At 43.5% G+C, this 11,325-nt stretch overlaps 1 protein-coding gene across 2 annotated transcripts in view; it reads left to right on the forward strand.

Annotated features, from left to right (window-relative positions):
• Qsox1 (quiescin sulfhydryl oxidase 1) overlaps nucleotides 1-11,325 on the forward strand; it is a 41,682-nt gene that overhangs the window by 11,626 nt on the left and 18,731 nt on the right. For both annotated transcript variants that reach the window (XM_008829737.3, XM_017797310.2), the window contains exons 3-5: nucleotides 7,172-7,217; nucleotides 7,750-7,852; nucleotides 11,186-11,276. In XM_008829737.3, coding sequence (XP_008827959.1) covers nucleotides 7,172-7,217; nucleotides 7,750-7,852; nucleotides 11,186-11,276 — 240 coding nt within the window. The remainder of the gene's footprint in view (nucleotides 1-7,171; nucleotides 7,218-7,749; nucleotides 7,853-11,185; nucleotides 11,277-11,325) is intronic.

The raw sequence follows: 11,325 nt of genomic DNA on the forward strand, positions 1-11,325 counted from the left end.
AGAGTACTTGTGGGGTAGATTCTGGGCTGTTACTTTATAGGACTCTTGCTAGAGTCTTAGAGCTAGAGGGTGAATTGCTGGGGGACAGAGAAGACTCATGTCCCCTTTTCTCTCTGGGAAAAGGACATGGGCTTCCTCTCCACCATCACCTGCTGACTTCTACAGCACAGACAGTAGTAAGTCTGTCCTTGTAAACTCACTATTAAATACTTGAAGACTGATTTATTTTTCTGAAAGCTATTTATATAAGCTTGACTTCAGGACCATCATTGGTCACTCCTGGGACTTGTGCTTTCTATTTAGCTGTTTGGGTTCCTGAAAGCTTATCTAGTGCAGCCTGTTATCTTGCTGTTAGGGAGAGATTGGAGGCCTTTCAGGAGCAGCTAGGTCAATGAAGGTGGAAGCACCTGTCCTGTGTCTTGATCTATGGCAAAGAATGAAAAGAAAGAATCAGATTCTGCCTACTCTCAGAGAAAAGACTCACTTCTGAATGCTCTGTTGCCTATTTACAAGGGGTTGTGGTGGTTGCCCTCAGGTAGGCACACACCTCCAATGGCTGACTTAATAAGGATGTGTAAGAGGAGAAAAATGTGCCCTGACTAGGATTCTACCTGGGCCTCCAAGATGATGAAAGGGTTGTCTTTGCTGGGTTGGACAGAGGTCTTCTGAGCAGCTCAGTGTGCTAGACCTGGTACCAGGCTCAGTGGGGCTTGCAGCAATGTATATGCTATATTACTACCCCAGAGTCAGGTGGGTGACTGGATGGAAAGTTCAGGTTGAAGTTCCTTATGACTGGTGTGTAAGGAATGGGGACTGGGGAAGTAGGTCAATTTGGGTTCAGATCTTGGAAGGAAGGCCTTAAATTCAGTGACTTTGGATCTTATTCATCGGCAGCACAGAGCTGTGGCAATTTGGGGAGGAACAACAGAATTATGCCTTAGAAAACTAAACTTGGTGGCAAAGAAGAAGTTGGAAGATGGATAAATAATAAAAAGATTGAAAGAAAAATATTTCTTTTAAAAAAATTTTATTTATTATTTTTATTTTATGTGTATGCATGTATTGCCTGCATGTAGGTAAGTGCACCCATGTTGTGCAGTGCCCACAGAGGTCAGAAGAGGCTGTTGGATCCCCTGGGACTGGAGTTACGGACAGTTGTTAGCTGCCATATGGATGCTGGGATTTGAGCCCAGGTCTTCTGCAACAACAACAACCAGAGTTCTTAACCACTGAGCCATCTCTCCAGCCCTGGAAAATATTTCTTTTAAAATTTTATTGCATTTAGTTATTTGTGTGCATGTGTGCGTGCACATACACCCATAGATGTCATGGCAGACATATGGAGGTTAGAGGCACTTTCAGAGTCAGTTCTTTCTTCCGTATGAGTCCTGAGGATTGAACTCAAGTCATCAGACTTGGCAGCATGCACCTTGACCCACTGAGCCATCTCACTGGCCAAGGATTAATATTTGTGACTCATGAAGAGAAAGTAGGGACCAGTGTAGTAGATCAGGAAGTAAGTTTTCACTTATTGGTCCTGGTCTAGTCAAGGCAACAGGTAGAAAAGGAGAGGGCTGCTGAAGAGGTCTCCCAAAGGTCAGAGTCACAGAGTTTGTCAGCTGACTGGATAGAGGTTATGGGAAAGGGAAGTACTAGATTGGGTAACAGGGAGGAGGGTCAATCACAGGATGAGATAAAGCACAGGAACAGAAGCAGGTTGAAGGAGGGATGACTCGTTGGTGTGTGGGTAGGGGTGCCTTAATACTTCTGTGGAGTCTACCAAAAGAAACTAGAAGTCTAGGACAGGTAATGACCTGAGACACAGGGATCAGAGAGTAAATCAGTTGGACAAAGTAGATGATTTTGGTGAGAGAAACAATAGATTTATTCTTGATTTGTTTATTCACTCATTCATTGAACAGCATAGACTGAGTGAGTGCTTTTCTCATGACCATGTCTTTAAAGGCACTTTAAACAGAGAATGAAATGCTCTGCTATGTAGCCACCAGAGAAACTGGGAGCAGGAGATGGTAATGACAGTGGCACAGGAGAGCAGTCAAGGGTGAAGTTAGGACAAGAGTGACAGTGACCAAGAAGGTCACTAGGAAACCAGGGGATAGCAAGATGAAAACAGAGTTTCAGGAAAAAATGGTGCAAAAAAGGTAAAAGCTAGCCAGGGAGGCAGAAAGCAGGTGAAAATGAGACAGCTATTGCAGAAATCACATCTGGGGAGATGTCTCCAGTTTGGCCAGAAAGAGTCAGCAACCCAGCTTTCCTGGAATGATTTTTAGCTGAGTGGTAGGCTCAGAGGAATGGAGAGAGAAATCTGGGGGGCAGAAGAATCATTTGACAGTATAGGGAAACAGGAAATGCAGTAACTGAAGAAGGAAGGCCTCTCTCATCTTATCCTTCTTCCCTTTTGTCCTTTTAAAATTTTCCATGAGGGATCTTAGGATCTGTTTGTATCCTAGGAAAGGGGCTAATAGAAAAGGAGTATGATGAGAGAGATATTGATAATAAAAGGTTCCCAAAGACCATGAGATGTGGGAGTCAAGGTCTACAAGGGTGACTTCGCTTTGGAAGGTAGATTAGAAGCCTCTGAGTACAGAGAAGGCTGTGATGATAGAGAACCTTCCTTTAGCCCCACACTTGTGGGAGGGTCTCTTGGGGGCACCCTTGGTTCCAACTCTAAGCTTCTATGGTAGCACCTTGTGAGGGAGATGCCTTTTGTTGGTGGGAATTCTAGCCCTTTTTATGACAAGTACCTGCTCAGACTTGGGTGACCTGATGTCTGATGAAGGAAAGGTACCATGTTGTTCTCCAGATTTGAAAATAACAGCTATAGCTATGGGAAAGCCACACGGTTGAAAGCTGGTCCATGACATCAGAGGTGTCCTCTCTAGGAAGCAAGCTGAAGTCCATCTTGTCTGTTCATGAGTGAGTGAGTTCAGCTACAAAATCGTACTGAGTAATTCAACCCTGCATAGTCACACTTATCTTTGTTTCTGTGATGTAGTATTTATCCATAAAGATCATAATCCATATTATCAACTTGATTTTATGTCACAATTCAGGAAATTTGTGATCATATTACAAAGATTAGAATAATAATTTTATTAGGTCAATGTTTGTTCAGTAACTGTCAAGAACATTGGTATAAATATGTGTATCAGGGCTGGAGAGATGGCTCAATGGTTAAGAACACTGTTCTTGCAGAAGACCCAGGTTCGAATCCTAGCACCCACATGGCAGTTAACAACTGTCTGTAACTCCAGTTCCAGGGATCCAACAGCCTCTTCTGTCGTCTGCAGGCATTGCACAACATAGGTGCACTTATCTACATGCAGGCAATATATACATACACATAAAAATATAAAAATAATAAATAAAATATTAAAAAAAATAAATGTGTGTATCATATGTGGATTGTTTTCACTTAGGAATAAAAGGTTGCATTCATATTTTAAAAAGAGAATGAAATGGGCTGAAGAGATAGTTCAGTGGTTAAGAGCACTGACTGCTCATGCAGAGGACCCAAGTTCGATTCCCAGCACCCACTTAGCAGCCAACAACCATCTGTAACTCCAGTTTCAGGGGATCTGACGCCCTCTTCTGACCTTCCACTGACATTGCATGACACGGGTGCAACTACCTACGTGCAGGCAATACACTCATACACATAAAATTAAAATAATAAATAAAATATTTTTTAAAAAAGGAGAGAATGAAACAGCAAGACTAAGAGTCAGTGAGCTCATGGGGCAGGCAAGGCAACAGGTGGGGAAGGTGCCATTTCTCTGCAGTCTGTTCTCATGTGGATTTCAGTTTATGCCTACATATGGCTGGAATAGAACAGTCCTAGCTGGTCAATGTTTCCTGGTGCTAAAAAGGTAGAAAGAGAGAAAGGAATGATGGTGATACAAGTGACATTTTTTGATTCCTTGTTATATGTACTGGTTATTATGCCCCAATCACTGTAGATTTCTTGTCATTGAATCCTTATAACAATTCAAGGTCGATGGTGTCATTCTCATTTTAAAGCTCAGGATACTAAGGTTCAGAGAAGTAGAAGAGTTTTTGAAGATCACATTGCAGGAGCATAGCAGAGACTGGGCTTGAACCCAGTTCTGCCAGACCCCATGTCCTGCACTCAGCTCCAGATAAGGCCAAGTGGCCATGCTGTTGGAGGTAGAGGTAAAGTAGCAAAAAATAGCTCTGAAGTTTGAGAACTCTGGGAAGAAGCCTGCAAGCTCTTCCTGAGGCAGTTGGTTAAGTATCTTTCAGAACAACTAATTCTTCTCTCCCAGGGCAAGAGGGTTTAGACAGATGCCCTGCAGCAATCTTGCTATCTGGGCAAAAGCCCAGGTTATAAGGTTGTATTCTCTCTGTCCTCTCACCCCAAGGACAGACTAGGCCTGGGGTTTTACATACATGGGAAAAGGGGAGTTGGTTATGCATTAAAAAAAAAGCTTGTTTTTCTGGGGGCTTTGGCCCATCCTTCAGTAGTACCTTTTCTCAAGCCCTGAACCATAGCTGACTGTGTGCCATGCCAGGCTAGGACTTTTTTGTTTTTTTTTTTTAATTTATTAAGAATTTTACACATGCATATAAGGTGTTTTGATCAAATCCATTCCTATTCTTTCCCCCCCAACTCCTCCCAAATCTTCCCATCACTTTTTTTCTGACAACTTCATGTACTCATTCTTTCTTTTTTTAATGGGGCTTTTTGCTACTCTAACATTCCCCACTCTGAAGAGGTAACCCTTTCTTTTAGGGATTGAATAAAAGCTCCTAAATACTTTTGACATTTTTAGCCTTTGGAACAGAGTATGTTGCTAAGAGGCCCAAGGACATTTTGACTTTTAGCCAAGAAACTGGCTACTTTTCTTTGGGGTCTTTTTACCCTAACTGCCTAGCCAATTCCTACCGCCTATTCTTATCACACCATCCTCTGAAGAGTTTACCCAACTAGCGGATAGAGAATCGGGATGCAGACATCTCTGACTTCTTCCATGCTGAACAGGGATGCAGGATGAGGCAATTGGGGTACCCCTTCAGTGGGTCTATCTAAAAGACTCCCAAATTGTATAACTCTTCTCTGTAGGGGAAAAAGAAAGTCCTTGACTGGTGAATAGGAGATGTGAAGGAGAAGTAAAGGCAAGAGTAGTTAGCATTACAAGTTCTAGACAAGGAACCAGAAAAAAGTCAGAACAGGGCTAATTTCAAATGTCCATATCCGAGTCCATTGAAATTTCTTGACGAGAGCTTCCAAAAGCATCCCTTTATTGGGTTCCTCCTCATTTTTCTTTTGTCTGCCAAGTTTGGACTTGAGAGTGATGGATTCAAGATTTGTTTTCAGGCACTTTGATAGCTTTTGGAGTGGCTAGAATCCGTGTCAATTCCCTCTCAAAGGCTTCTAGATAGGAAGAGAAAGCAAATTTATCCATCATTTTAGAACAATAGCTGCTTGTCTCCCTTAGCTACAGGTGGGCACTACAGTATTGCAGACCAGGATTTGAAGTCTTACATCTAGGCAGCATGTTCTGCTTAGAAACAAAATCATCAATGAGAAATAATTGTCTAAATAACATTTTATATGGATGTAAGGCCAATGTCTGGGAAGTGTAATCCCTTGAACTCTTAAAGAAATAGACTGATCACTTTAGTCTTTGGTTATACTTTCCTTTTGGGTGTTTAAGACCATACAGTTGGCCCAAATAAACCAATTTATTTTTACTCTTAAGGTCATTTGAGGATCTGTTCCTCAGGGGTCACGTGGGCTTGGGAGGAGCCCCTGGCTCCTTTCTTTCACTAGTTCTGTCTATGTGAAGATAAATCAAAGATCCTGCTCAACTGTGGCTGGCTTCACTTAGAAGCACAGAGGAAATGTTTCCTCTGAGTTGACCCTCCTCTTTGTAGACTGGACACTGGTTCAGGTCTATCTCATAGGGTCTCCATGGCCTCCCTGCACAAGAAGACAGGTGGCTCTCCACAGTTACAGGACATTTTGAGAGACATTCCATAGTCCCCTGGAACTTGGTCAACCTTGGAAGGCAAGGAGCAAAATACTTAAGTCCCTCTGACCAGATTAGTATAGGCCTCAAAGTATGGCTGTTAAACATCCAAGAAGGTTAGTTCCACCAGTCTGGTACTTTTAATTACCATGTGCTATGTAGGTAAAGCTTGGGCAAAAACAAAACGTTCTCAGATAAACCTTGACTAGACATATATTTTGTTCCTTAAATTAGTTGACTAAACTATGACAGTAGAAATTTTAAGATTATGTGTATATTATTTTTGTCTCATCCTTTATATATCATGAAAAACCTATACAGACCTTCATCACTTGCTTAGACTTTCTCATTTTTTCTATTTTGGAAAATATCTCCATTCCCATATCCTTTTAATGTCTTTTACATTCTCATTTTCTTTTTTTAATAATTATAAGACATAATAACATTAACAAATAAATTCTCCATCTGTTGTGAGAGTTCTTTTCCTGGGGATACTAAGCAATGCTTATCCCCTTTTAAGGTTCTAGTGTCAAACAAATGTTTAATTAAAGTTTTCCTGGAAAGCCAGTGAATACTGAGCTTACTTACAGAGATGACTGAGGGATTGCTGAAGTGTATGAGTGACCTGAGGGTATGCACACTGGAAAGCCTTTACCCAGCATGGATCAAGCCTTCTCTTCCTCAGGCTAGGAGTTCTTACTGATGTGACACCAGCCTCAAAGCCCCCTTTCTAGGAAAAGGGGCAAGGACAGTGATACATGGGAAAACTAACATTTGCCAAGGGGTCACTTTGTCTGCAAGGAAAATCAACAATGATCCTTCATTGCTCACTAAGTAGTTTTCAATTACTATGTACTAGACACTACTGCCTTGTGGAGTGATCTCTTGTAAAGTCTCTGAGATGTTGCCTCCTGGTTCTGAGAGTTTTTCAGCCTTGAGAAGGGATTGAAAGGGAAGATCCTAGAGAAGGGCCCCAAGTGCCAACCCTCCTTGATCTTGTTTCCACATGAAGAAAGTGAGCTCAAAAAAGTAAGTAGGTTTCCCAGAGTCACCCCAGTTAATAAGCAACTGGGCTTTAAATGCAGGTGCATCTGAAACCACCACTGTGTCCTTAACCAGCCTGGACCACTGACTCTTGTCTATGTGTTTCTTTTCAGTTCTTTAAGGCCTTTTCCAAGAATGGCTCTGGAGCAGTGTTGCCAGGTGGGTGCCCTGGCTCCAGCTGTACTGCTGGCATTGTCAGCATCTTCTCCAATTCTCTTGCTTTTACTTGGGTTTCTGCTGGAGCGAAGAGAAACACCCCTCACAAGGATGATGAGGTCCCAAGTGAAAGCTGATCATGTTTTCCTGAAAGTGTCTTCTCAGTCAGCCTGGGTGATGCTTCAGGAAACCAGGCTGAAGCAGCCCTTCAAGTATGGCCCATCCATGGTCCTGGGGTTGGGGATAGGGACACCATATTCCCAGAACAGCTTTTATGTTAAAGTAGCATTGGCATCCAAGAGCAAACTAGACAACCAGTTCTGAGGGACACCTTCCTACCCTCTGGCAGGGATAGATCTCTCCTGGCTTTGCTTCAAGGCACAAGAACTCTCACCTACACTCCTCTCAGATGCTATTGGCATGTGCTCTTTCTTGGAACTAGTTTGTGGCCTCATGTTTGTGAGTGAAGCTGATGGAGATGCTAGAGTCTGTCCTTCTGTCTTGACCTGCCCCTGTCCCCTGTTTTCATTCACAGTGGCTGGTGCTAACGTGCAGATACTACGGGAGAGGCTGATTGATGCTCTGGAGTCCCACCGTGACACATGGCCCCCAGCCTGTCCACCACTGGAGCCTGCCAAGTATTTTGGGCTGGGGGCAGGCTTAGTGTAGCATAGGCCAGGGTCCCAGGCCAGGGATGGAGAAAATGTTGGGAACCACAGGGCAAAGGACCCACACTGATTCTTCCTGATGCTTTTGCCTATGGGATAGATACCCTAGTCTGCCAGAAACACTTTGGAGTGGCTGGTAGTGGCTTTCTCTTGCTCCAGGTGCTGAGAAGCCCTATCATTTAGAGATTGCCCAAGGGGTGGAGGGCCCAACCTGCTAGGTGAAAAGGAAGAGTCTGTGAGGGAATTCTCCATACCTGCTGCTGTTCTTTCCTACCAGTCCTCAGGAACATTTGGAGGAGCAGCAGGATTTCCCTGATCTAGTGGTCCGGAGACCACTGACAAATGAGGACAAAGAGATGAATACCATTCAGAAATAACAAAGATCAGGATGCTTGGAAGAGTAAAGCCCTGTTTCTATAGACTGAAGATAGTCATTTTTCTGAGAGTGATTTTGATTGGGGTGGATTCCCTTGTCTCGTTGTGTCACAGAGCATGCGGTGCAGTGGGTGATATCCTGTATCCAACAGCCAGGCAATCTTCATGTTTGCCTGTGTTCTAGAACAATGAGGACAGTGAGGTATATAGTCTCTTGGATAAAGTCTACCAGAGAGCCAGGCAGAGTATAAACACTAACCCCTCCCACACTTATGGATGAGAATTCAAAATAGAATAATGCCCTCCTCAGGGAACTCTTACCTAGAAGGAAGAAATCTGTGTACCAGGTAGGGTGGTAAGGGAGCCCAGCCTCAAACAGTGAAGGTCCCAGAGCTGGCAAAGCCACATGAAGGCAGGTATGGTGCTCAAAAGTGCTTTAGGTTGATCTGTTGGCATTCTTCACAGGTTTAGCCCTGCTGAGAGACTGTGTGCAGTGTTACCTGGTGTTCAGTCCAATTCACAATGACTCCTTTATCATCTTTACCAATTTCACATCGTCTCAGGGCTTCACAAAGACCCTGGGTCAAACATATAGTCCTGATGTGATTTGGGGTTCTACAGCCAGATTCCATCTATGTTATTACCATGACAGATACCTGAGAAACAATTTAAAAGATTTAAAAGGAGTGATTTGCCTCATTATTTCAGAGGTTTCAGTACAAGGCTGGCTGGTTCCATTTTTCTGGACCTGAAATAAGAGAGAATATCATGGCAGTCAGAGCATGTGACAGAGGCTATTCACCTCATGGAAGCCAGGAAGTGGGGGGTGGGGGTGGGGGGAGAGAGAGACAGAGAGACAGAGAGAGAGAGAGAGAGAGAGAGAGAGAGAAAGAAAATACAGTCCCCAAGGACATGACCCTAGGTATGTAGTTCTTCCAACTAGGCCCCACCTTCGAAAGTTTTTAAAAATATTTTATTTATTATTTTTATTTTATGTGTATAAGTATATTGCCTGCATGTGTGTAAGTGTACCCGTGTTGTGCAATGCTTGAGGAGGTCAGAAGAAGGTACCGGATCCTCTGGAACTGGAGTTACAGATGGTTGTTAGCCACTGGATGCAAACCTGGGTCCTCTGCAAGAGCAGTCAATGCTCTTAACTGCTGAGCCATCTCTCCAGTCCCCTCTGAAAGTTTCTTTGCCTCCTAAATTCTGCTGTCAGATTATGACTCTATCAGCTGAGTAATTTACTAAGTTAGAGGCTTCATGAGCCAATCAGCTCTCAATGATTGCTGCTCTCCAGCAGAGGACCAAAGCCTTTAATACATGAGCCTTTTGTGGAGACATTTCATATCCAAGCCATAATACCATCTCATCTCTCTAGGAAATGTACCCTGGTCATTCCTTCCTTCCATTTCCTGGAGACAGTTTCTTTGTCTCAATCTCTCTCTCTCTCTCTCTCTCTCTCTCTCTCTCTCTCTCTCACACACACACACACACACACACACACACACAGAGGTGTCCTTCCTAGTGCATTTTCAGCCTTGGGGACCATAAAAGCAACAAACTGGCTGAATCTATCAGCCTGTCTTGAAGTTATCCTTTTAATGTCCCATAGAAATAAGGCAGATATGTGTGATGACACATGGACTACCTCTTCCAGAAGGTTGAGGACTTGCCCTCTTGCCATTCTAGAGTAGGTCTAAGGATGTGGTCTGAGAGACTGGCCACCTGATGCCACCCAGAGACTGGTAGTACCCACAGAACTTCTTTCATCCATCAGTGAGGTTAATCCTACCCTCCCACCTCTTTGGCATATCCACTCATGCTGCCACCAGGCTGGGTTCTGGCATTGTCTTCATGTCATCCTTTCTGTTTGGGGTGTTTGCTACATTCCTTGGATTCAGTAGAGAGAAGTGAGACACCAAGGATAAAAGGAAGATGTGGTCTGTCTTTACCCACCCCTCACTTGTCTACCTCTTAAGCATATGCTGATGTTGTTTTTAATTGGAATAAAGAAACAATTTTTGTATTACTTCTGTTAGAACTTTAAAATTTTAAAACAATCTGTATGAGACTGGAGAAATGGCCCAGTGGTTAAGAGCACTGGCTGCTCTTACTGAGGACTCGGATTTGGTTCCCAGCACCCATGTGGTGGCTGACAATTGTCTGTAACTTCAGTTCCAGGGGATCTGATGCCCTCTTCTGACCTCCATGGGCATGACACAACACAGATGCACTTACGTACAAGCAGGCTGTACACTCATACACACATATATATATGTAATATATATATATATCTGTAGCTTAATAATTCTCTGGTAGAGAGGATAGAATTTGCCTTCTCAATCATTTCCAACTATGAAAACAGTTGATCCCATTCTCCTCACCTTGAATTAGGGAGGTTGGATTCATTAGCTTCTGAGGTCTTCTATACGTAGGACCTGAGTTCTTTGCTTTCCTTTTTGTTCTTGTTCTGAGAGGAAAATGCAACTCTTTCCATTGGTCATGACTTGCCACAGATCAGGGCTTGTATTTGATAGGTTCTAACCACCAGTCTCTTAGGGAACCAATAAAACCATTTTCCAGTAAGCTTGGGCCTTACCAGAACATGGAGACAGCTGGTCTGAAAGCATCTCCACCCCTTTTCCTTCCCAGCTTGCCTCCTGCTCTCTTGACTCCTAAAAGAGACAGAAAGAAAAATACAAAACAATAAAACCCAAGGTGGATCAAATGAAAAAAACAGAGTTACGTAGCATGGGTAGCATCCTCTGAGACTTAGAGGTTTGGCTTTTGTCCATTGGCGGGCTGGCAGAGGGAGGCCCAAAGTTGTGGGGTGACATAGTGACACTGAAAGTGATAGAACACTGGGAGTTTACCTCATTCCCCATGACTATGCGGGGAGAGTGACCCCAGGGTTGTCTCTTCCAGGATGAAGGAGATTGATGAATTTTTTGCAAGAAATAACAAGGAGTATCTGGCCCTGATCTTTGAAAAGGAAGGCTCCTACTTGGGTAGAGAGGTGAGTTGCTCATCTTCTCTGGCTGAGGAGGAAGGGAGGAAGGGAGGGA

The sequence above is a fragment of the Nannospalax galili genome, unplaced genomic scaffold (assembly GCF_000622305.1).
Source record: "Nannospalax galili isolate Female #2095 unplaced genomic scaffold, S.galili_v1.0 scaffold294, whole genome shotgun sequence".
NCBI lineage: Eukaryota > Metazoa > Chordata > Mammalia > Rodentia > Spalacidae > Nannospalax > Nannospalax galili.